A 26,400-nucleotide genomic window follows, 5' to 3' on the forward strand; every position below is an offset into this window, starting at 1 on the left:
ATTGTCTTCTAAATTCATTAGCTCCCCGTTTTCTCCATCTTCCCCTACAATACCCCCAGGTATTAATCCAGTTACTGTCTCTATAGATTGATCTGTTCTGGATTTAATATACAGAAAATTTTACCAAACAAAGAAAAAACCGTGAGTGGGCAAAACATAGAAAACAGTCAATCCAAAAAAAAAGCTGAAAATACTAAAAACTGCAAAGTGTGTCAAAGGGGGGACATCAAATGATAAGATATTACATTTCAACCTAACCACATAATTGACTTTACAATGTACTGTCTGAGAGCAAGACTGTTCACATCCCTGGGCTATATTCAGAAGGAATTCAACAATGTGTGGACCCTGCAATAGATTTTGGGTTTCCATTGTTATCCAGTTAGCAGCAGCTGAAGAATGTGCACCCAGTAAATTTAAATAATTTATAAAATTTTATCTCTAGTTCTTATAGCTTGAGATTGTACTCATAGGTAACGAGGAAAATATGTTTAAAAGAACATTTAAAACCAAGATAATCATGAATGTAGGACTAGAGGGTGATGGTTAAATACTCTAGATGCAGTTACTTCAAAAACCAAAGAAATCTAATATCCCCAAGTATTTGACTTCATTAATATTTCAGGCTATGATTTTTCCTTTTTTGAAAAAATTAGTTTTGTTGAGAATATAACAAGCAGTTCAATAGTTTGTCCAGGTACATTGCAGTGATACTGCTAATGTCTTCTCATCCTTGTTTTCTGAATTGTGCCTCCTTCAGTAACATAACCTAACTGACATCAAGCATCCTATATTGTGTTTCAGTTAGGGATATCAATTTGATTCTATATAGATTACTCTTGAAAGAGTATAATGCTCAAGGCAGACACTTTTCACGAATTAGGCTAAACTACAGGGTCACTGTGAGTCAGAATTGACTCCAAGGCAGCAGGCTAGTTTGGTTTAAGGAAAACTAAAGAGATATTTTTGGTTTAAGATTTTTAAAATCATCTCAGGCCAGTAGTTTCAGGGGTTCATCTCACCTCCCATAGTGCCAGAAGACTGGAGTCTGAGAATTTGAAATCCTGTTGTACATTTCCCCTATTTTAATCAGGATTCTTCTGTAAAATCTTTGATGAAAATGTTTATTAATGATAGCTGGGCACCATCCTAGGTGAAAGGCCAAGCTTTCTACTCCTATATGGAGTTACGGTTTTGGAAACCCACAGGAGCAGTTCTCCCCTGTCTGAGGGTCACTATGAGTAAGCATCGACTGCATCAGTGAATTTGATGGTATTTTTTGGTTTTCTTTTTGTGGCTGGCACTAGCCAGTTCTTTGTCTCATAGCAGAGAAGGCAGTTGTTCATAGAAACAATTAGCCACACATTTCATTTCCTTCTCCTACTCCTGATTCTCCTTCTGCCTTGTTGCTCCAGGTGAAGAGAGAACAAGTGTACTTGACAAGCTTTTAAGGTCCTAGGGACTGCACAGTGACCTAGAAAGTAGACTAGAAGCACTAAACTAAATATTAGTCAGATTAACCAAGATGTTCCCAAAACCATGACCCCAACTACACCCCCAAGCCAAGAAACCAAACCCCATGAGACGTTTGGTTGTACATAACAACCTCAGTAACTGCCTTTTTAAAAGTTTTTGGTAAGAATGTATCTTCTACAGCATTTTCCAGATTATTATTTTCATGTGGGAAGTAATATATTTTTATCGTGGGGGATAAGGGTTCGATTGCAGTTTGAACCTACCAGCTACTCTGTGGAAGAAGCAAGGTGTAGCAGTCTGGTCCTGTACAGCCCACAGTCATGGGAACCCTGGAGAGGAGGACTTCTTCCTGTGGGGCCACGATGAGTCAGAATTGACTCCATGGCAAGGGATTTGGGTTTTAATGTTCAGGTTAGAAAGAATTTTTTCTCATGCATTTATGTATATGCTGGACCTGATTTGTTGACTGTCATAAACTTGAAAGCTGCTGCTTTCCAGTGTACAAAGGAGTTCATTGGACTTTTCCATTATAAAAGCTATGTAGGTTTACTATAAAAAGAAAATTAGGAGGGGGGGAGAGGGGCTGATACCAAGGGATCAATAGAGAGTAAATGTCTAGAAAAGAATGATTGCAACATATGTACAAATGTGCTTGATACCATTGATGCATGGATTGTTATAAGAGTTGTAAGAGCCCCCAGTAAAATGATCTTTTAATTTAAATAAATAAATAATTTTTAAAAGAAACTAGACAAAGTAATCCATCACAGTCTTACTATCACATGATATTTACATTTTGGTTTACTGTGTTCCACTCCTTTGTCTGGTATATTTTAGCAATTTAGAGAATCGTATCTTTAACTTTTATTCTATTTTTATCCTTTTTGGTACAACTGTTTCTCCATAATTAAATCCTCTAGAAACTTCTTTTTTTTTCCTTTGAAATAGATGCATAATATTGTTCGTATCAAATTTTTTTCCAAATCATTTTATTAGGACCAAATCCAGATATCATACCATTCCAAAGTTCAGTCGTTTCAGGCAATGTTTGTTGCACAATTGGAACCAAAATCTATTTAAAAACATTTTCTTCCTTCTTGAACTTGCTATCAATCAGCATTCCCTTATTTCCCCGGCTATACCCTCCAAGAACCCTTCTTCTCTATAGATGTCCCTATCCTGGGTTTCATATACTGAACAACATAGAGAACAAAGGGTCAAGAAGGCCAACAGTAATGACAAAATACAAGAGATAACCCCCAAAATGATGTGGGGTGAAATAAAAACCCACAAACAATATTAAAAACTGGATCAAGCCCAAAGCATATCAGAAGGGAGACAGTGACAGGATTTTAACCTTTCAAGTCATATTTATCACTTTAATGTACTATAGTTGTCTCTCCAATCCTCTGTCTGGTAACCTGGTTCTACCTATCCCTCAGTTAGGGTTAGAGGGAAATCATCGGAGGCTTATCCTGCCATGTACTTTGGGCTTCCACTGTCATCTAGCTGCACATCAGAATCTCACAGTTTAAAGCTCTGATACTACTCCCTCCATTGAATTTGGATTATATCATTTATATACATTGAATCACAGATGTGCTTCTTCCTTGCAGGCTTAGTTGACATGTCACTTAGATGGCTGCTTGTTTGGAAACAAGCCTTTAAGACCCAGATGCTATTCTAGCTGATAGCTGGGCACCATCTAATTCCACCATCTAGTCACCATACTTTACTATAACACCCATAATATCTTCATTATTTCCTTGTTTGTATCAAATTTTTATTTATGTCCTTTTTGTTGTTGCATTTCTGTCATTCTCAGCTGTTTACCATCCTAAATAACACTATCAGAAATAACATGATCGGGCAGCTTCCAGCCAAGCTGTGTTTTCTAAACTTGTGTAAATGTTATAAAAACTTAGGCCTTTATTAAAGAAAATGGTCTTATATAATTTATATGAAATTGAAATTTTAAAAAATATGTAAATGCATGGGCCTGGCCACTATTCTTATAAAATATGCCTAGTTAGATAATAAAGTAATGCGTGTCCAAAAGAATTTAATAATAGAGCAGTTCCTGTTTCGTTAGTTCCCCTATATGCTCAGCTTGCCATAGACTCTTGAAAATACAATGGAGATTATGAAGGGAAAGCTTGACCAGCTCCCTGCATATTAGCATTTGATTTTTTGTGAGGACCCAACCCCATACATCCTTCATTTTTAGGACACTTGATGGGATGATGGCCTTATGATTTCCCTCTGGTGTCAACATCATGGTGGATTTAGGGAGAGAGAAAAGATGATTTACCTTTGGTCCTTTGCAAAAATAACATATTCCCTTTACTATAACTACTTTCTCTAGTATCCTTTATTAACACTTTATTTTAATTGGTTACGGGTATTGGTCTCCAGTGGCTAAAAACCTTTGTAAAGTGTTAAAAGACAAGAATGGGCTTGCCATCTTCCCTGTCCCTGTGCTGCTGCGGTCATGAAGGTTGAGCTGTGCAGTCTCAGCAGATAGGAGGATATTTACCCTAGACACGGGAGGCACCACGTCAGGACTGATGGAAAGATTTTCCAATTTCTTCATGCAAGATGCAAATCAGCATTCCTTTCCCAGAGGACCCCTCGGCAGATAAACTCAACAATTCTCTACAGAAGGAAGCCCCAAAGGGATGATGGGAAGAAATTCAGAAGATCTCGCCATGCAGTGCAATTCCAGAGGGCCCTCGCCGGGGCGGCTCCTGTGGATATGATGGCCAAAGGCATCAGAAACCTGAAGTTCGGAGGCCCAATGAGAACAGCTGCCAAGGTAGCAAACCAGGCAAAGCAAGCATCTAAAGTCAGCAATGGCCGCTGCCAAGGCCCCGCAAAGGCAGCGCCTCGGCAAGATTGTGAGGTCCGGGGATGTTTCCGCTTCCCAGATGGTGGAAAGCGCTGAGTTGGCAGACGAGACTTTCATGTAAAGGTGCAACTATAAAAAAATAGAATAAAGATGTTCCTTTGAGGACCAAACTGCCACTGATCCAAACCATAGTATTCTCAGTACTTTATATGCATGTAACAACTGCATAGTGAATAAGGAAAACCATAGGAGAATGTATGCATTTGGGTTAAGCTATTGACAAAGAATATGGAATATACCATGGACTGCCAGAAGAATGAATAAATCTATTTGGCAAAAGTTCAACAGAGTGACTCCTTGGAATTGAGGATGTCAAGACTTTGTCTCATATTCTTTAGGTATGTGATTAGGGGCCAGTTCCTGAAAGGAACATTACTGGGTAAAGTGCAGGGTCATTGAAAAAGACCTCATGAGATGGATTGACACACTGACTGCAACAGTGGCCTTAAACATAATAATTGGGGGGATGGTGAAGGAGGAAACAGTATTTCATGCCATTGTACATAGTGCTTGTTAGGGGTCAAAATGGACCTGATGGCACCAAACAAGAAGAGCAACACAGGTAAATAGGACATATCCAAACTGAAACCCACAAAGAAGGTGTGTGTGTGTAAAAGAATGGTTAGTTGAAACAGCAATAATGCTTTCTATGTTTAATGTTTTAATGTTACATGTACATAGAAAGGAAATAAATAGCAACAGTAGCACAAAGGGAAAAATAGGAGGTGGAATTTAATAGTTGAAAGGTTCTTATCCAGGAAGCAGTAAAAGAACGAATTTAAGATAGATTACAGTAAGTCAAGGATGCACAAAAGAAATGAAAGCCTGTAAATTAATACATCTACTCCTCACTTTTTTACTGTCATATTATCTGACATTTATGTCAAATTTACAACAATTATTGACAGTGCCTCTGAAGGTCCAGGCCTGCCTCCACATAGCTGCAGCCACACCATAGTCATACATGGAGATCTAAGCTGCGTCATGAAAAGGGTGTCAGCTCCCCCACCACACTGAGGCATTCACTGGGGACATGAAATGGAGCGTCGGGGGAGCAGAGCAAGGAAGTCCCAAGGGAGTATAATGGATAGACTTTGGGGCCAGGATGTGGCACCCCATCAGACTCGGTCCGGAAAACACTCCTAAAGGTCAACAAACAGACCTTAAACTATTAACAGGCTTTTTTTTGTTTGTTTTCTTTTTTTCTCTTCTTTTAATATTTGTATGTCAGTGGCTTTTTTGTTGGTTAGCCTGTCGATGTTGCTGCCGTCGTCGTCATGTTCTTATGTGCCACTTTGGTGCTGTCAAAGCCATCCTCGATTTTATGCACATATTATTATCTCTGCAGGTCCACCAAGATAAGATACTCTGGACAAACACTGTGAGAAGAAAATAATGGGACCAGTGGTCCCAGAGGGACATGAGAGTGTGGGAGGTAGGGGAAGGGAGGAGTGTTGGCCAACCCAGGGACAAGGGAACAACGAGTGGTTCAAACCCAGTGGAGGGAGGGGATGGGAGGACTAGTAGGGAGTGACCAAGGGCAAGGTAACAGAGGAATTACTGAAACCAGAATGAAGGCTGAACGTGGTAGTGGGACAGGAGGAAAGGAGTAGGAAGCAAAGGGCATCATACATAGAGGCCTAAATACAGACATGTACATATGTAAATATATTTATGATTTATATTTATGGGGGAAATAGACCTATATGCATATATTTATAGGTTTAGTAGTAGGGTAGCAGGTGGACGTCAGCTCGCTAGCCACATACACTTTCTTTCATTTGTCCTCAAAGTTTCAGTTTGGCCATGAGGAGTCAGAGCAGCAGTGTGATGATACAAGGTCACAGGAGAGTAGAGAGAGGCCAGACAAGAGTGTACAAGTGCTGAGGTCACTGCAAAGGGAGCCTGCGCCAGTCTGTAGTGTCAAGGCGGATGGAGTATGAGGTGGTCCCTGCCCTTCATAACTCCCAACTCTCACAGGCCCTATGGCTGTGGGAAACCAGGGTACCCCTCCCAGGATGTACACCAGTGCCAAATACAGCACAGCCCTCAACTCACAGAGCAGTGATTTTGCTTAAAAACTTGTCTTTGGAACATAATCATGTCAGTAAGGAGTTGATGCACCAAAATGGTAGACTTAAACCTAATTGTATCAGTAAAGATGTGAATGTAAATAGACTGAACACTTCCGTTGAAGGTTAATGATTGCTTATTTGCCCGTCTAGAAGTTGCTAAGACAATGTATGTTTTGTTGTATGTATTTTCACACAAATTAAAAACACACAAACAACTCTTAAGTCACTGATCATCAAACCAAATATAAAAACATCAAGGCAACGTGTTACTAGAATGCTAGAGGCTATTTTGTAATATTAAAACGGTCAATTCGACTAGAAGATATAATAACCATATATTTGTATCCATGTGTACCTCATAACATAGCTTCAAAGTACGTAAAGCAAAATTGAGAGAACTAACCGGAGAGACAAGTCCATTTTCATTGCTGGAGATGTTAACCATACCTCTCAGTAATCGACAAGCAAATCACAAGAACATTAATTATTCGTATCACGTGATTAATCAAGTTGACCTACTTGACATATATAAAATACTACACCTAACAACTGCAAGCTGTCCTTTCTCTTCAAGCACACATAGACCATGCTAGTTTTGTTAGTTGCCGTGGGATTTTCAAGGCTGTGACCTTTTAGAAGTCAATCATCAGGCCTGTTTTTGAAGCCCCCTCTGGATGTATTTGCGCCACCAACCTTGGGACTAATAGTCGAGCGTTTCCCTGGTTGCACCCCCAGGGACTCCGCACGTGAGAGTAGTTGTTGCTGTCCTGTGCCCGAGCCCTTTGTGGCAGCCACCTCTTCCATGCTTTACCAAGTTTGCTGTCCTGCTCCAGAGATTGCCGTTTCCTTACGATTGTCCAGAATACGTATGACAAAGCCTTGCCATCCTGCCTCCAAGGAGCACTCTGCCTGTACTTCCAAGACAGATCTTTGTATCCTTTTAGCAGTCCATATTTTCAATATTTTTAACCAGCTCCACAATTCAAACCCATCAATTTTTCATCACTCTTATTTAATATCCAACTTTTACGTGCATGTGAGGCAGTGGAAAATACTCTGGGTTGGGTCAAGCACACCTCAGCCCTCAAAGTAACATCTTTGCTCTTCAATACTCCAACGCGGTCTTGAGCAGCAGATTGACCTCCTGCAACTCTTGACTGTTACTGCCATAAATGTTGGTTGGGGATCCAAGAAAGACAAAATCCTTGACAACTTTGATCTTTCTCCATTTATCATGATGTGACCTATTGGGCCAGTTGTAAGGATCTTGTCTTCTTTACGTTGAGTTGTAATCTACACTGAAGACTGCAGTCCTTGATCTTCATCAGCAAGTGCTTCCAGCAAGCATGATTGTGTCAACTGGACTTGCCAGGTTGTGAATTAGCCTTCTTCCAATCCTGATGTCACATTCTTCTTCATATAATGTAATTTCTCTGTTGATTTTCTCAGCATACACATTGAATAAGTATGGTGACAGGATACAACCTGGTGCATGCCTTTCCTGATTTTAAACCATGTAGCATGCCCTTGTTCTGTGTGCACAACTGCCTCTGGTTCCATGTACAAGTTCTACATGAGCAAAATGAAGTATTCAGGGACTCCTTCTCAAGGTTATCCATAGTTTGTTGTCATCTATGCAGTTGAATGCTTTGGCATAGTCTATAAAACACAAAAATCTTTCTTGTATTCTCTGCTTTCGGCTAAGATCCAGCTGACATCAACAATGATATCGCTTGTTTCATATCCTCTTCTGAATCTGGCCTGAACCTCTGGCGGCTCATAGTCAACAAACAGCTGCAAGAGTTGTTGAATGATCTTCAGCAAAATTTTGTTTGCACGTTATATCAGTAATATTGTTCTATGGTCTGAGCATTCTGTTGAGTCACCTTTTTTGGGAATGGGTACAAATATAGATCTCTTCCAGTTCGTTTGCCAAGTAACTATCTTCCAGATTTCTTGGCATAGATGAGTAAGTGCTCATCAGCTTGTGGAAACATTTCAGTCGTTATTCCATCAATTCCTGGAGTCTTGTTTTTAGCTAATGGTTTCAGTACAGCTTAAACTTCTTCCTTCAGCACCATTGGTTTGTGCTCGTACACTACGTCCTGAAGTGGTTGAATGTGGGCTAGTTCTCTTCTGTACAGTGAGTCTGTGCGTCTGTCTTCTTCTGATGCTCCCTGCATCGTTCATTGTTTCATCCACAGAACCTTTCGATACTGTAATTTGATGCTTGAATTTCTTCTTGAGTTCTCTCAGTGTAAGATATGCTTGCGCATGTTCCTTTTTGGTTTTTTAACCCTAGGTCTTGGCACATTTCATTGTAATATTTTAGTTTGTCTTGAGCTGCCCCTTATTTTTTCCTGCCTTTTAATGACTTTTTGCTTTCTTCATGAATGATTTTCTTGATGTCCTCCCACAGCTCTTCACTTCTTTTGGCATTAGTTTTCAATGAAGTAAACCTGTTCATGAGATACTCTCGAAACTCGCGTGGGATAGACTCAAAGTTGTGTTTTGTCTCCCATGAACTTACTTTAATATTCTTTAGCTTTAACCTGACTTACATATGAGCAAATGATGGTCAGCCCCTGGCCTGCTTTTAGCTGCTGATATGGAGCTTCTCCAGCACTTCTTCCCACACACGTAATCAATTTGATTTCTGTGTGTTCCATTTTGAGAAATTCTCCCCCAAAATGGTCGCCCTTTGTGTTGTTGAAATGTATTTGTTATGAACAAGTCAGTGGTCTTGAAAAATTCTGTCATGCCATCTCCAGCGTTGTTTCTATCACCAAGACCATATTTTACAACTACTGTTCCTTCCTCTTTGTTTCCAACTTTTACATTCCAATCGCCAATAATTATCAGTGCATCTTAATGTCATGTTTGATCAATTCCTGACTGAAGCCTTGGTAGAATTCTTCAATTTCTACATTACTAGCTTTTGTGGTTGGTGCATAAATTTGAGTAATAGTTGTATTCATTGGATTTCCCGGAGGCAGCTAAGATAGAATCCTATCACAGACAGCATTGTACTTCTTGATTGGTTTTGCAATGTCCTTTTTTGACAATGTAGGCAATGCCATTCCTCTTGATTATGTTATTCCTGGTCTAGTAAAGTATATGATTTTCTGATTCAAAATGGCCAATATCAGTTAATTTCAGCTCAGAAGAGCTAGGACATTGATTTTTGTGCATCCATTTTATTTTTTTAAATCATTTTATTGGGGGCTCATACAGTTATCACAATCCATACATACATCCACCGTGTCAAGCACATTTGTACATTTGTTGCCATCATTATTCTCAAAACATTTGCTTTCTACTTGAACCCTTGGTATCAGCTCCTCATTTTTTTCCCTTCCCTCCCTGCTCCTCCCTCCCTCATGAACCCTTGATAATTTATAAATTATTATTATTTTATCATCTCTTTCACTGTCTGACATCTCCCTTCACCTACTTTTCTGTTGTCTGTCCCCCAGGAAGGAGGTTATTTGTAGATCCTTGTAATTGGTTCCCCCTTTATACCCCATTTTCCCTCCACCCTCCCAGTATCGCCACTCTCACTACTGGTCCTGAAAGGATCATCTGGCCTGGATTCCCTGTGTTTCCAGTTCCTATCTGTACCTGTGAATGTCCTCTGGTCTAGCCAGATCTGTAAGGTAGAATTGGGATCATGATAGTGTGGGTGGGGATGTATTTAAGGACTAGAGGAAAGTTGTATGTTTCATCATTACTACACTGCACCCTGACTGGCTTGTCTCCTCACCGCAACCCTTCCGTAAGGGGATGTCCTATTGCCTACAGATGGGCTTTGGGTCTCCATGCCATATACACCCTCATTCACAATGATAGGGTTTTTTTGTTCTTTGATGCCTGATACCTGAGCCCTTCAGCACCTCATGATCACACAGCCTGGTGTGCTTCTTGTGTGGGCTTTTTTGCTTCTGCATCCATTTTGTTTTGATGACTTCCAGTTTTCCTAGATTCATGGTTCACACATTCCAAATTCTGACCATTAACAGATGTTTGCAGCTGTTTTTCTCTGCCTTGAGTCATGCCCCATCGGCAAATGAAGACCCTGAATGCTCCACTCCCACTGACTTGACCAGACTCTCATCACTATGATTGACGCCACTTGGAAAAGCAACTTCTCCTCAGTCACATTTCAAGAGTCCTCTGGCGCAAGGGGCCCATCATTCGACAGACAGTGTCAGACAGTGTTCTGCTTCCATTCACCAGGCCCACAGTGTCTGACAGTGTGTAAATGCTCCGCATAAGGTTTTCAGGGGCTTCTTCCTCTCAGAAGTGGGAAGGATTTAGCAATCACCGAAATACTGTTTGATTTCTCAAAAGATGTGATATATTCATGCATGCACATATGTTATGAAGCGGAATGGAGAGAATATGGAAGAGTTGGGGATAACTGGGGTAGGGTTGGATGTAGCATCTGAACCCCACTGCATAAGGCAAGAGGACATTTTGTAAACGTGAAAATTACGCACATTTGCAGGGAAGAACAGAGAGATTGCTGTTCTTTGCTTCTTGTACTCAGCGACTGGAGTTTCCTACATAAAGAAAAAGGAGGGCTGTTCTAAACCATGAATGTGACTGTGGACATAGACTGTGTTCTTTAAAGCTAACCTGTTTTCAGTTTCTAGTGGCATTCCATAATTAGAGAAGGCTGTCTCAACTAAAGTACCTACTCTTAAGATCTTCAAATAGATTACAACTCAGTGTAAAGAAGACCAAAATCTCACAACTGGCCCAACGGTAGCATCATGATAATTGGAGAAAGGTGGGAGCTGTCAAGGCTTTTATTTGCTTGGCTCCACCATCAGTGCTCGTGGAAGCAGCACTGAAGAGATCACATGACACCTTGCACTGGGTAAATCTGCTGCACAAGACCTCTTTAGAGGGTTGAAAAGCAAGGATGTTACTTTGAGGACTAAGGTGTACCTGAGCCAAGCTATGGTATTCTCCATTTCATCATCTGTATATGAAAGTTGGACATTGAATAAGGAAGAATGAAGAAGAATCTATGCATTTGAATCATTTTGCTGACAGAGAATATTGAACATGGCAAAAGAACAAACAACCTGTCTTGGAAGAAGTAAAGACAGAATGCTTGTTAGAGGCAAGATGGCAAGGTTTCATCTTACATACTTTGGACATGTTTTCAGGAGACACCAGTCCCTGGAGAAGGACATTATCCTTGGAGTAAGTGCTTTAAAGTAGAAAGGCAACAACAAAGAAAGCCCTCAGCAAGATATGTTGACATAGTGGCTGCGCAAATGGGATCTGGCATAGGGACATTTGTGAAGAGGGTGCAGGATCAAGGCTCACTGTGGTTCGGAACTGACTCGATGGCACCTAAATAGTCTTAAACTCGATACTGCATATTCTCCCAAGTGCTCTTGTTGGGAGGCCATCCCAGGGGACCACCGAGGGAAATTTTATGACAGTGTTCAAACGTCTCTGGCAAATAAGTGCTATAATCAGAGACTAGAGCAGCGCTTCTCAACCTGTGGGTCTCAACCCCTTTGGGGGTCGAATGACCCTTTCACGGGGGTCGCCTGACTCATAACAGTAGCAAAATGACAGTTGTGAAGTAGCAACAAAAATAATTTTGTGGTTGGGGGGGTCACCACAACACGAAAAACTGTATTAAAGGGTCGCAGCATTAGGAAGGTTGAGAACATGTCCTGGAGCATTTCATTTAATAGAAGCAAAATAGTTGAGGCCCAAGTAAGGAATGTCCTCAAGTAAGTGATGCAACTGGGATAAAAAGAACCACTGCCCTCTCCTCAAATGCTGTCCATTTAGTAACACGCACCTTGTCTAACCTGCCTCTGGGCACAGAAAACTAATGTGCCGGCAGCTGTGCTGCAGGCCCTCGGGTAATTATGCCGGTGGGAATCCAGATGGCACCACGCTCCATTAGACCAACCTTAAAAAGAAATTGAATTGGTAACTGTTTGTAAAAAATATCAGTATTCTCAATTTTGTATTTTCTCATAGGAAAAATATATACAGACAGAAATCAAGATGTTGTGTTTGGGTTTTTATTTTAAGTGCATCTCGTGCCCCTTTTACGTCTCCAAGAAGGTGCTCTTTGCTTCAGATATTAAATTGTTTACAGTGACTGTTAACTTCTCACATGCTATAATATAGTATGTGTTTCTCGATGTTTTACTATGCAGTAGTGGTCCCACTGTTATTCCACATGACTCTTTTTTTCTTCCCCTCTAGACTTCTCCAGAAAACCCTGGGACAGTAGGTGGGGTGCAAAACTGTATTGTGTTGCCTTCCTGCTTTTTTATGGTGTTGGCTTCCTGCCCTTTTTTTTTTTTTTCCTCTCTCTGCTGCTCCTTTCTCTGCCATTAAAGCTAACTAACTAATGCCTGCATGTATGGACTTAATGAGGGCCTCCTGGCCTTTCATTTCATTCCTGTAAATTCATGTGTCGGCTATGTTTTTGTTGTTTCTTGGTTTGTTTTTGTCACATCCATCAGGATTTGTCTCTCATGCAATACTACGATTGACAAACTTTGGAATGTCACCTCTACTTTCTGTAAAAGTACCTTTCCATTTTAAAATGTTCCACCCTCCTATCCCAACCAAGTCCATTGTTCCCAACCTGTTCCCTGGTCCTTTTTGTGAAGCAATAAAATAATCTAGTTAAACAGATTCTAGTAAGGCAATAACCCTTAAGTTACTACCCTCCGAGAATAATGATTACTCAGGAAAGGTAGAATTCCTGCTTCAGGGACACAGGAGAGCGTGAGCACTATGGGCTTTCCCCCACATCTAGAGGAGGAGAATGGCAACATTAAATCATCGCACGTGTGTTAGGAAAACATTCTTTTGGTGAGATGCTTTTTCATCGCACGTGTGTTAGGAAAACATTCTTTTGGTGAGATGCTTTTAAAAGATTTGACCTGGTTCTAACTGTCTCACTGAATATTTTCCCCAAAGTCTATCAGTTTGGTTTGGTTCCTTTTTCTTCCTTAGTAATGTATCTGTTAGGACATTGATGTGTGGTGTCCATGTGATGTCAAGGAGTCTGGTGGTCTGCATGATTGTTTATCATTGCTCCGACCCTTTCCTCCCCCCACAGGAAGAGGGAAAGGGGCCTTTTAGAGACGTTGCTGAAATAAGACATTGGCTTTTCTCTTTCTTCTCACCGTATCACAGAAGAAGCAGGCCCGCTCCCTGCAGACTCAGCTATGGGCATGGACAGTGTGGAAGCAGGAGACCTAACCCCTCCCACCAAAAGGAAGAGCAAGTTCTCAGGCTTTGGCAAGATCTTCAAACCCTGGAAGTGGCGGAAAAAAAAAAGTAGTGATAAGTTTAAAGAGACATCAGAAGGTAAAATATTAATATTTAAACATAATTTTTAAGTATACCTGACTTGTTCATTCTCTTCTCTAACTCCCTAATTGAAGCGGAAATTAATATTTCAGAATTAAACAACCAAATGCAACTCATTATGTAGCTTCGTTCCCAGATTGGTGTTTTTATTGGGATGAAAGTCTTATCTATGGGGTTAAATCAAAGATGCTGCTTCTTTCCGTCTGCCCATTTGGCACCTACACATCATTCAGAAATATCTTCTTATTGAAATGTAAAAGAAAGAGCTTACAATTATGCAAAGATAACCCTTTTGGGAAATAGTACTGTTCCAGTAGTGCAGAATATGAAAGAAATAGCTTTAATTTGAAATTTGTTTCCCTGGTTTTGTTTTGATTTCTGTCTGTGCTAAGAATAGAAATTTCAGCTAATTTATTTTTTTACCTATAAAGTTAGAATGTTGAGTAAAATTAACCTTTTGCTGCCATATTTCTGAGTACTGTCTTCCAATCTAATGTTAGTTTTAGAGCGAAAGATTTCTATGCGAAAACCAAGAGAAGAGCTGATTAAAAGAGGGGTTCTGTTGGAAGACTCCGAGCAAGGTGAGTTTGTAAATGAATAGCATATAATGCCTCTTTTTAAAAAATCCTATTTCCGTGCACTTTGGTGTGTGATCAGGTCTGGATTAGGTATCAAATCTTCTTTCTTTTTCTTTTTTCCCCACTTTTTTTTTTCTGGTTGTTGCTCTTTTGCTATTGTAGTGATTTTTTTCTTTTTTATATATTTACCTTTTCCTCCAGTGTCTCCCTCTCCTGGCCCTGATCATCTGAGCAATTGAATGCTTGGCGATGGAGCCCAGAGGCAAACATTCCCTGTCTTCCTGTATGTCCATAGCTTCGTGCCAACTGCAGGATATGATTTTTCCTTTTTTTTTTTTTTAACATTTTATTAGGGGCTCATACAACTCTTATCACAATCCATACACATACATACATCAATTGTATAAAGCACATCCGTACATTCTTTGCCCTAATCACTCTCAAAGCATTTGCTCTCCAGTTTTTTCCTTTTTAAAAATCCAATATTGTATTTATCTGCTGCCCCAATCTTTTATCTGTCTATTGTATATGTTATATTTTGCTATTTCAACCTTTATTGTTGGTTTAATATTGCCAGGACTTGATCTACTGTGTGACTTTTGTGAAGCAGCTTATCGTAAAAGTAGTATTTTGGTGCATTTCATTTTCTTTTGGAGGATAGCCCTACTTAATAGCCCAAGCAATTCCAGTATGCTGAGACCATCCAATAAGCAAATGCAAGTAGAGCATTAACACTTAATGTACACACAGATGAAATATGATCTCTTTAGATTTTGAACCATGTGAATGCATTGCTTGCTCACAAAATTAAACAGTATAACAGTATATTAAAAGCAGGAAAAAAGATTAAAAGAAATATTCCAAAAGAGTGTTGCTTACTTCTAGAGATTGCTGTGGGAATGTGGCTAAGTCCGTCTTACACTTTCTGGCATGTCTGCGTGATTAGTCATGAGCGTGTTTAACTTCTGCTTTTAGGTAATGTCTGCATGAGCAAAATATGAGTGCACTGAGTTGACAACCAAAAAACAAAAAACTTCAGCGATGTTAGGAGATACAAAATATCCTTTTTCGGGAGATTAAGTGATGAAAAGTTCCAGCTGCCCCAAAGTTTCTCTAACAAGGCAAAATTCTTTTGTTTTTTAATTGTGTTATTGGGGGCTCATACAACTCATCACAATCCATGCATGCATCAATTGTGTAAAGCACATCTGTACATTCATTGCCTTCATCATTCTCAAAACATTTGTTCTCCACTTAAGCCCCTGGCATCAGCTCCTCCTTTTCCCCACCCTCCCTGCTCCCCCTGCCCTCATGAACCCTTGATAATTTATAAATTATTGTTTTGTCATATCTTGCACTGTCTGACGTCTCCTTTCACCCACTTTTCTGTTGTTTGTTCCCCTGGGAGGAGGTTATTTGTAGGTCCTTGTAATCGGTTCCTCCTCTCGACCCGACCTTCCCAGCATCACCGCTCTCACCACTGGTCCTGAAGGGATCATCTGTCCTGGATTCCCTGTGTTTCCAGTTCCTATCTGAACCAGTGTACATCCTCTGGTCTAGCCAGATTTGTAAGGTAGAATTGGGATCGTGATGTGGATGGGGAGGAAACTTTTAGGAACTAGAGGAAAGTTGTGTGTTTTATAGTTGCTACATTGCACCTTGACTGGCTTGTCTTCTCCCCGCAACCCTTCAGTAAGGGGGTGTCCAATAAGGTTGCAACTGTTCTTGAATATCATCAACGGCAGCATATCAAATCTCGGCATTTAGGTGGTTAACTGTAATTATAATGCTTCCTTTGCAACATTTTTTAAAAACCCTTTTGTTTGTTTTTTTCAAAATGGGGTGAAATCTACCAGACAAAACACTTCAACGATTAAGCTCTAGTTTTTGTGATATAGCTGTTTCTCTCTCCTTGCCATTTCTATCTCACCTTTCTTGCACTTTCTCATAAGTCCTGCACATTATTACTTCCTTATTTCTCACTTTTGTTCAATCTTTTTTTTTCTTACTTGTGTTAGACTGGGTACTTTAGAGAAACAAATCCACAGAAACTAATATGGATAAGAGAGTTTTATATGAAGGATAAGTGCGCATCAAGAAAACATCCCAACCCAGTGTTGCCCAAGCCCACAAGTCCAACGTTAACCCATATGTCCGACACCAATCCACAAAGTCTTCTTCCATCTCACAAAAACTCCTCCTCCATTTCACACAATGACGCTGACTGCAGGAGGAAAGCCGAATCAGTGAACATGTAAGCATCTCAGCACTGGCATGGCTGCTCCAGCACCCACGGCTGCACCAGGGTGGTCCATGCGGCTTGTCCTTGGAGATGTCTTGCAGGAAGTGAGCCTTGCTGGCTGAAGCAGGGCTAAGGCAGCTGCACCCTGGTCCAACCATCACAAAGCAAGAGACGCGAGAACTAGAAAGGCGAGACTCACTGAGACATTTTTCTCTCTGACCTTCAATTAAATCCACATGTTAATCGGCCAGGTTGGCACAGTAATCTTTAACTCTCTCACTACTCTTGATCCAAGTTGATTTTAGACTGCAAAACTCAAAAGCCTAATTAATAAATGAATTGCAGCTAGCAAACCATTGAGTGCGATGCCATTCTGTCAATCAAAGAATTAGTCAGATTTTTTTCTAAATAAAGAGGTGGGCCTTACTTAGAAACTCATATCTTCAGTTTATGCCAAAAATATTATTTGTTTCCTCTTCATACTCATAGATTGCATTTGACTTAATGGTTTTCTTATGGCGTTTGGGGGCATTCATAAACATGCCAAATATATGCTAATTGAACTCACTACCATCCAGTCAGTGCTGACTCATAGGACCCTGTGGACCTGCCCTTGTGAGTTTCCTAAACCGTAATTGTTTCTGGGACTAGAAAGCACCTTGTCTTTCTCCTCCCGAGCAGCTGGTGATTTTGAACTGCCGACCTTACCAGTCACAGCCTAACAAGTACACTGCTTAGTTAACAAAGTAACAGATTTTGTTTACAGTCTAGACAGTCCTGTCTGTGTTAAAACTGGGCTATATTTATATACCCCACTGCCATTGAGTCCAATTCCAACTCATAATGACCCTAAATAGAGCTTCTAAGGTCTTGGAGCAACCAGTGGATTTGAACCACCAGCCTTGAGGTTAGCAGGCCAATACCCAATAGTACTACCAGGGCTCCTTATATTAACATAAACAATTACTACTCTTGTATAATTGTTGTTATCTTGCCCCTCCCTATTTCAAAATAAGAAAACAGTTGTTAGAATACTTTAATTGGAAATAATTTTTACTTCTAATTTACATTAGCCTTTACTACTTGTAGCCCAAGCTCCACCTCTTACTGAGAGTGGATTAAGAATGATACTGTCTAATCTTCGAGTAAAGGCCCCTGATAGCACAAAACAAAAGATTGGTAGTTTAAACCCACCTGCAGCTCCATGGAAAAAACTCAACTGCCTTCAAGTCAATGCCAACTCATAGTGACCTTGTAGGACACAGTAGAACTGCCCCCAAGAGTTTCTGAGTCTATAATGTTTATGGACGTCGACAGCCCTTTCTTTCTCTAGAGGAGTGGCTAGTGGTTTCAAACTACTGCGCCACCAGGGCTCCTTCATGGGAGAAAAGACCTGGCAATCTGATCCCATAAAGACTGTTGTTCATAGGTGCTGTCGAGTTAGTTCTGACCCGGACTGACCCCATCTACAACAGATGAAACACTGCCAGTCCCGCGCTGTCCCCACAGTTGTTCTTTATGTCTGAATTTGTTGGTGTAGCAGCCACTGTGTCATTCCACCTTGTCAAAGGTATCCCTCTGTTGTGCTGTCCAACTACATGTACCGAGCATGACGTCCTCCGGGAACTGGTCTCTCCTGACATCATATTCAAATTACATTAGATGATGTCTCATTATCCTTGCCTCTAAGGAGTGTTCTGATTATACTTCCTCCAAGACAGATTTGTTAGTTTTTTTGGAAGTCCGTAAAGATTACCGTCTAGCATCAATGACCCAGAACAAAAAAATCCTATCACTGTGAATGAGGGGGAGTGTGGAGTGGAGACGCAAAGCCCATCTGTAGACAATTGGACATCCCCTTACAGAAAGGTCACAAGGAAGAGACAAACCAGTCAGGGAGTCGTATAGCACCGCTGAAACATACAAGTTTCCTCTGGTTCTGTAATGCTTCCTCCCCTGCCTCCCCCCCCACCACTATCATGACCCCAATTCTGCCTTATAAACCCGGCTAGACCACAGCAGCATGTACATGGGTACAGATAAGAGTTGGAAGCACAGGGAACACAGGACACATAAACCCCTCAGGACCAATATTGAGAATAACGATACCAGGAGGGCAAGGGAAGGCGGGGGGAGAAAGGGGGAACCGATCACAGTGATCTACATATAACCCCCTCCCAGGGGGGCAGACAACAGAAAAGTGGGTGAAGGGAAACAACGATCAGTGTAAGACATGAAAAAATAATAATAATTTATTAATTATCCAGGGTTCCTGAGAGAAGGAGGGAGAAAAATGAGGTGATACCAAGGGCTCAAGTAGAAAGAAAATGTTTTGAAAATGATGATGGCAACAAATATACAAATGTGTTTGACACAATGGATGGATGGATTGTGATAAGTTGTACAAGCCCCCAGTAAAATGATTTTTTTTTTAAACCAAAAAGATTACAGCATAGGAAACCCTAGGGGGTGATTCTGTGGTTTCCTATAGCGTCTCTATGCATGGGAATTGCCTCAGCAGCACACAAGAACAATAGTCTCCTAACAGGAGATTTTGAAGAAAGGCATTTGGGTAAAGGAACTTGTGGGTTTGGGTAAGGGAGGCTATCCTATGAGAACTTCAAGGACCAAAGTGTTTGCCTGTGAAAACCAAAGAAAGGCGCCATTTAGGAAGCAAGCTGGTTCTAGTTCCCATGACAGTGGGAGGTAAGACAGAGCTTTTGTCTCTACCCTTAATTTTTCAATTCTCCAAAAAAAGGTCTAGGAAATTTCAACACTAACTGGAAATTTTTGTGTAGTTGCTCAATGAAGGATTTGTGGATACGGTTTTCAGAGTAATGAGTGATAAATACAGTCACTCCAAGGCCGCCAGCCCAGTGATTACCCCTTCGGTTAAATGTGTAGGGATTTATCATATCCATCGTATTTATCTCTGATACATTAATTCTGCCTCTTCCTCTTCCCCACTGCCCTTGGTCAGCCTCTGCCTCTGAAGTATCTCATTAGTGGTTTTCCTACTCCAGTGTCTGCCTCTCTGTAATCCATCCTCATCCCACCTCGCAGGGTTTATCAAAAACTCCAAGTTCACTGCCATCAAGTCATTGCCTATAAGTTTATAAAAGTCTAAGTCAGGGGTCCTCAAACTGTGGCCCGCTGAGGACCTGGTCTGCCAGGTGTTTTGCCCCTTTTGCTTTTTACTTCAAAATAAGATACATGCAATGTGCATAGGAATTTGCTCATAGGTTTTTTTAAAACTATAGTCCGGCCCTCCAATGGGTCTGAGGGACAGTGAACTGGCCCCCTGTTTACAAAGTTTGAGGACCCCTGGTCCAAGTAATCTATATGTGTGTAATAAACTAGCATGAGGGAGGAGGTAAAGAAAATAAAACAAGTTAGAAATTACCAGCTTTTCTCCTTCTATGACCAGAGCAGTTCTTTCCATTTGTTACTTTCTTTTGGATCTTGCAGGTGGGGAGGATCCAGGGAAAGTGAGCCACGCTGTGATAAAGAATGGCCATCCCACCCCCATTGGAGGCACCAGGTCTGCTAGTCCAGTCCACGCGGAGGAAGAGCCAGGGAGAATAGCAAGTGTTAGGAAGCCTGCACCAGAAGAGGACCCAAAAAAGCGTCTAGGTAAGATGCCGTGGAATTTGAACCTAGAGCCATCACTCACTTACCTGGGGAGCTTGCAGGGAATTGTGGTCTCTGCTAGCAGTTCCTTGGGTAATTTGTGATTCTCAGCCTAGCCCACCTGCCAGGGAGTTGACTCTGACTCAGAGTGCACTATCGGACTGTAAAACTGCCCTCTTCTTAAAGTTTCCAAGGTTGCAAATCTTACTGGAAAAAATAGCCATGTCTTTCTCCCACAGCGCAGTTGGTGGAATTAAACTGCTGACCTTGCAGTTAGCAGCAAAACATGTACCCACTGCACCAACAGGGTTCTCTGAAGGCAGAAAACTCAAAACCAGACTGACTGTCATCGGGTCAATTCTGACTCATGGCAATCTGTAGGAAAGAGTAGGAATTGGCCCTGTAGGTTTCCAAGACTGTAACTCTACAGAAGTTGAAGCCTCGTCCTTCTGCTGTGGAGCGACTGGTGATTTTGAACCACTGAGCTTTGGGTTAGCGGCCTCACTAACAGGTGTAACCCTTTTGCCACCAGAGCTCCTTCAAAGAGAGAAGAGGATGTCCTATCGTACTTTTCCAAGTTATACACGCTTCTTCCTTCACTTAGGGACGGTGATGTTACCACCTCGAGTTCTTTTACATGAAGCATCACTATTTACAGTGAGCCTCTTTTGATTAGAAAAGTGTCAAATTCCAAAAGTTGCATTGAGGTGGGAAAACATTGGCTTAATCTATAAATTGAATAATTAAAGATAAATCTGTAAATGACCTAGCTTTCACAGTCTCTGATTTCTGTCCTTTCCCTTTTAAATCGCATCTGTTGCACAGGCTCAACTGGAAGCCAGCCTCATTCTGAAGCAGACTGTATTCCTGAGAATGCACCCAAGCAACCGCTGCTTCCCCCCAAACGGCCCTTGTCGGCTTCGCACGAATCTAATGAAAGGCAAGCGAAGGATGCCACTTCCTCCGGCAGCAGGACCAGGTCCAGCTCCTCCACCTCTGCCTCCACCACCCCAGTGCCTGCTTCCACCACTGCTGCCACGAACCCAGCAAAGACTGTTCATTCCTCTGCCGCCCCCCTCCCAGCACCCAGGACTCTGCCTGCTGTTCCTGCCAGCACAAACCCTACTGCGACCCCAAGCCTGGGCCATACAGTCCCTGCCAAGCAGCCCCCTGTTCCTCCTCCTAAACCAGCTCACAGAAATAGCAACCCTGTCATTGGTGAGTCCGGGGTTATATTGTGTTGTAATTTTGATGGTTATTTTATTGGCTAGCTAGGGTAATGTTGCTTTGTTCGACTACAGAATTCTCCATCTCTCATTCTTTTGAAAATGCCCTCAATGTGGGCAAATGTTGAAAATGAGGCAAATGGGTATGAAAGGAGACAGGCCGACAATTAGGTGCATTTCGGAGCCCTGGGTATGTAAATACCACATTATTACTGACCTTCATGACATTACCTGTGTCACTTGCAGAAAAAAAAAATTTAGAAAAGGAGGCGAGGCAAATTCTTAGACCAAAAAATTTGTTTAACCCATTTTAGCCAGCAATGCCTTCCTTCAGCATAAATGAGTCTAGTTGGAAAGATGATTGTATAGTTTGATTCCGTGTCTGGCATGGTATTTCCATATGTACTGCCAACGATATAATTTAAATTGTCCTAATAAAATCATGTTTTGTTGTGAAAGAGTTCAAGATGCTACTGTGAATAAGTTATGTGGTGAAAGAAAACAAGGAAGATAATCAGTAAGTTTTTATGCTGCGATGAATCTTCTGTTTACTTGCAAGCACTAGTTAAGTCATTATTCTTTACATAGGTGCATACCATCCGAGGAATTTTCAAGGAAAGAAAGAACAGTGAGTTCATGAGCGCTTCAGAAATGATGAAAAAGGCCAATATTTAATGCAGTTTTCAGAAACAAATGATACCAGTTCTTATTAATTAACTAAATGGAGGAATTAAAATACAAAGGCTTGTTAACTGGCAAATGTGACTGAGTTGGGTGGGGTGGCTAGAACCTTGACAAACAGGCTCAGACTCACTCTGTGTGTGACAGGTTGGAAGAAGATTATTAGCATCACTGCCTTGACTTATCTCTGAGGAATTTGAGAAACTTTTACATAATCCTTTTCAACACCTGTGAAGTAGAAAACTGATCGTATGTTACATAGATAGAGCACTTAGAACATTAAAAATGTGCTACTCACTCAGAGTTAGTGAGAGAAATTCAACTCTGTGGTTGAGTCCAAACCTCTGCTCTCTAAGCTAATACTATCTAATGGGTGTTCTCATCAAAAGCACAGATTGCTGCCCGCCCCTCCTGCAATTCCTGATTCTGTAAATCTGAGACTCTACACCGAAACCAAACCCATTGCCGTAAAATCCGTTCCAGCACATAGCCAACCTGCAGGACCCAGTAGAACCGGTCCATGGGGCTGCTAAGGTGACCAATTTGTATGGAAACAAACGGCCACCTCTTTCTCTCACAGAGTGGATGATGGGTTTAAACTGCAGACCATTCCGCTAACAACCGAACACTTAGCTACTACACCACCAAGCCTTCCTAAGTTTGGGACAGTGCCTGAGAATTTTCATTTCTAGAAGTTCCTAGATGATGCTGCCAGTTTATTGACTACACTTTGAGAACCACTTCTCTAGACCAGTGGTTTCCTACCTTTTTCGAGGCAGGTGCACATGTACATAGAGGCCCTTGGTGGGCAAGGCGAAAAGCCCAAAGCAGTAGGTCCTAGGTCCTGTGACTGACAGTATTAGCATCAGCCCAGGACTGGTCTTCATCAGGAGAAAAATCAGTTCACAGATTGAAGTTGTCAAGGATTTAATCTTGCATGAATTCATAATCAATGCTCATAGAAGCAGCGGTTGAGAGATCACATGATAGACAGCATTGTGTAAATCGGCTGCATACAACTTCTGTAAAAGCAAGTATTGAAAAGCAAGGCTGGTACTTTGAGGACAAAAGTGTTCCTGACCCAAGCCATGGTATTTTCCGTCGCCTCAGACATGTGAGAGTTGGACATTGAATAGGGAAGACTAAAGAAGAATCGATGCATTTGGATTGTGGTGCAGGTGAAAAATACTGAGAATACCATGCTCGATAAAACCAATTAAATACCCTGGACTTCCAAAAGAACAAGCAGATCTGCTTAGAAGTAGTTCAGTCAGAATGCACCTTCCAAGCGAAGATGTCAAGACTGTCTCACTTACTTGGACATGTTACCAGGGAAGACCAGTCCCTGGAAAAGGTCGCATGCTTGGTAAAGTAGAGAAACAGCAAAAAGAAGGCCCTCGGAAGGATGGACTGTCACAATGGCTGCAACAGTGGGCTCAAACCTAAGAACAGTTGTGAGGATGGCACAGGACTGGGCAGGGTTTTGTTCGGTTGTGCACCGGATCACTGAGTCAGAACTGACCTGATGATACTTCACAACAACCGATGATCGCTTTGAGTCCTTGCCAGTGTAAAGTACGATCATGGCAAGTCACCCAATTTCTGTGATAGCCAATTTTCCTTCTGTACAATAGTAAGGATATTACTACTGCCCCCCCTCACCTCAGGTAGGTTTAAGGAGGGTACACAACCAAGGATCTAAAAGCACCATCGGTTACTTAAAAAATCGTAGCCTTTGTGATAAGACTGAGATTCCACCATTTTATTATTTTTTAATTCTCATTAAAATGTTAAGGTGATAATCTGCTTTCATTGCTTATACATTTAATAGGTTTCCTAGATAATTAAACTTTGTTTGAGGATGAGATGCCTAGGTAACAGCAACATTATGAAATTATTTAATTTGCCTAAAAGATTAAGAAGACTGAGCCAAACTCTATAGATTGTAAAGTCAGGTTTAATTGAGATGTTGCTCTTTTTCCAGCTGAACTGTCCCAAGCAATAAACAGTGGTACGTTATCAAAACCATCTCCACCCTTACCACCTAAGAGAGGCATCCCGCCAGCCGTGGTGCCCACCTCCGAGTCTGCTTCTGCCACCACCAAAGCACCAAGTGACCCAAGAGAGAAGACGAAGGACTCCGTGGCAGTGCCAGTGGTCCCATCTTCTCCGTCCCCGCCGCTGCCCACTCATGTGCCTCCAGAGCCCCCGCGCTCCCCTGCAGTCCCCTCCACAGCTTGTCAAGTGGTGCCAGAAATTGAGCTTCCACCTCCCTTAGATCTACCCCACGAGGTCCCCCAGCAAGAAGAGGAGAAAAAGGAAGTACCCAAGAGGATTTTGGAGCATAGCTCTGGGGAGCCCCATGTACCCTTGAGGTTGCCCCCACTTCCGCTGCATATTCGAATCCAGCAGGCCCTGACCAGCCCACTGCCCATGGCGCCTCCCTTGGAAGGCTCTCACAGAGCTCATTCCTTGCTCTTCGAGAACAGTGACAGCTTTTCGGAGGACAGCAGTACCTTGGGTCGGACCAGGTCACTTCCCGTCACTATTGAAATGCTGAAAGTGTGAGTGTCTTTAAAACTTTCTTCTTCTGCTTCCCTTCCTTACTCTAGGTAGCCCTGCTTAGAAAACAGTCCTTACAAAAAGAAAATGCTAATAAACTAAAAGTAAAATGGACGGACTTGGACACTTTTTATTTTTGTAATGTTTTTTTTTCCAGGGAATAGAGTTCCATGGTGGCATAAAAATTACAAATTTGTATATGTAAAAAATAAAACCTAGTTTTAGCTACTGCAAGAGAAGCAGTATAATATGGCGCTAAGGAATATTGACCTTAAGTACGAGTAAGATAGTCTGAGGTTCAAATCCTAGTTTTACCACTTGTGTAGTAACGTAGTATTCTAAGTTCCTTAACCTCTCTGCTCTTTAGTTGTTTCATCCGTAAATGGAGTAATAATTACTTACAGGTTTGTTGTGGGAATGAAGTTAGTGTAGAAATGAACAGTAGTAGTACCTGCCACACAAACTTGCTAGATTAGGGCAGGCTAGAGGAAAAGAACTCCTGAAATATAGCTTGGCATCCCATCTCCTGGGCTGGAACGGGCCTTCTTATTTGCTCTTTCATTTGTCCCTGAACACAAGTCTGTTCACACCAGCATTGCTACTTGACTTATTTTATCCTTTTAACATTCAGACAACTTGTGGCTATAAATTGACCCTCTTGGATAGGTTGAAGGACACCTTACTAACTAAAAGTCTGTCACAGCGCTCAGTTTGGCAGCATTCTGTATATTACTTAATTCGCCATACTCTGCATTTGCTGGTCGTATTATTTCATAGTCTCGAAATCTAAATTGTTGTCTTACTCACTAGAGTGTAAAGAGGGTTAAGGAGTGGCGTCGTGGGTTACGCTTTGGGCAGCTAACTACAAGGCCAGTGGTGAAAGCCCGCCATCCGCTCTCGGGAAAAAACTCCCAGGACAGTGCAGTTCGGGTGCACAGAATTGACTCATGGCAGAGAGTTTGGTTTTGGATAAAACAGGACATCAGTTTTCATCTTTACTTCTCTTTATACTCCTCTCTATTGTCCTAATCTATTATTAAACCAAAGAGGAAATGGATTAGATATGTGGGTATCTTTCATGAGCTCCACACAGTGTTAGATGTTGTGCGTTTTTCTCATGTAAGCAACCAAAAGAAACTTGCATCTCGCATGTAGTCATTAAGGGGCAGCTCTTTAGGTTAATAGTTGCTTTATAAATTCTTAGCAAGATTGTTAAAGTTAAGGGTAGGAATTATAAATTACTTTATTCCTGAACTTTTTCAGTAGTTCTTCAGTTATTTGTCTTGGTGCTCCATTACCCGTTTCTGAAAAGAAAATATAATTATGTTGATTTGTTAGTCCAGACGATGAAGAGGAGGAGGAGCAGCCAGCCCACCCCTCTGAGCTGAGTGAAGACCTGACACCTACCTCAGTCGTTCCTAAACTGCCACAGTATCTGCAGGATCAAGAGGGAGAGAAGGAGAGTGACTCGGACTCAGAAGGTCCCATTCAATACCGAGATGAAGAGGATGAAGATGAAAGCCAACACAGTAAGAAAGGGTTGGGAAAGCAAACAAGGATGTTCTTTTGCAGGTAAAGCTGACCTTAGCAAGGGTGGGGTGAAAAGAAACGGGCATCCTCTCCCATCGAGTCATCTGGCTGCCTGGTTTGGGGA

The 26,400-nt window shown here is 41.5% G+C and overlaps 1 protein-coding gene across 3 annotated transcripts in view; it reads left to right on the plus strand.

Moving 5' to 3' along the window:
- Nucleotides 1-26,400, plus strand: part of PHACTR4 (phosphatase and actin regulator 4) — a 110,995-nt gene that overhangs the window by 72,765 nt on the left and 11,830 nt on the right. For 2 of the 3 annotated variants that reach the window (XM_075553132.1, XM_075553125.1), the window contains 6 exons: nucleotides 13,651-13,824; nucleotides 14,328-14,408; nucleotides 20,116-20,280; nucleotides 21,103-21,495; nucleotides 24,169-24,748; nucleotides 26,085-26,275. In XM_075553132.1, coding sequence (XP_075409247.1) covers nucleotides 13,651-13,824; nucleotides 14,328-14,408; nucleotides 20,116-20,280; nucleotides 21,103-21,495; nucleotides 24,169-24,748; nucleotides 26,085-26,275 — 1,584 coding nt within the window. Of the gene's footprint in view, nucleotides 1-12,705; nucleotides 12,734-13,650; nucleotides 13,825-14,327; nucleotides 14,409-20,115; nucleotides 20,281-21,102; nucleotides 21,496-24,168; nucleotides 24,749-26,084; nucleotides 26,276-26,400 lie in introns of all 3 variants that reach the window. The other variant, XM_075553137.1, reaches the window with a different exon arrangement.

This window comes from Tenrec ecaudatus, chromosome 1, assembly GCF_050624435.1.
Source record: "Tenrec ecaudatus isolate mTenEca1 chromosome 1, mTenEca1.hap1, whole genome shotgun sequence".
Lineage (NCBI taxonomy): Eukaryota > Metazoa > Chordata > Mammalia > Afrosoricida > Tenrecidae > Tenrec > Tenrec ecaudatus.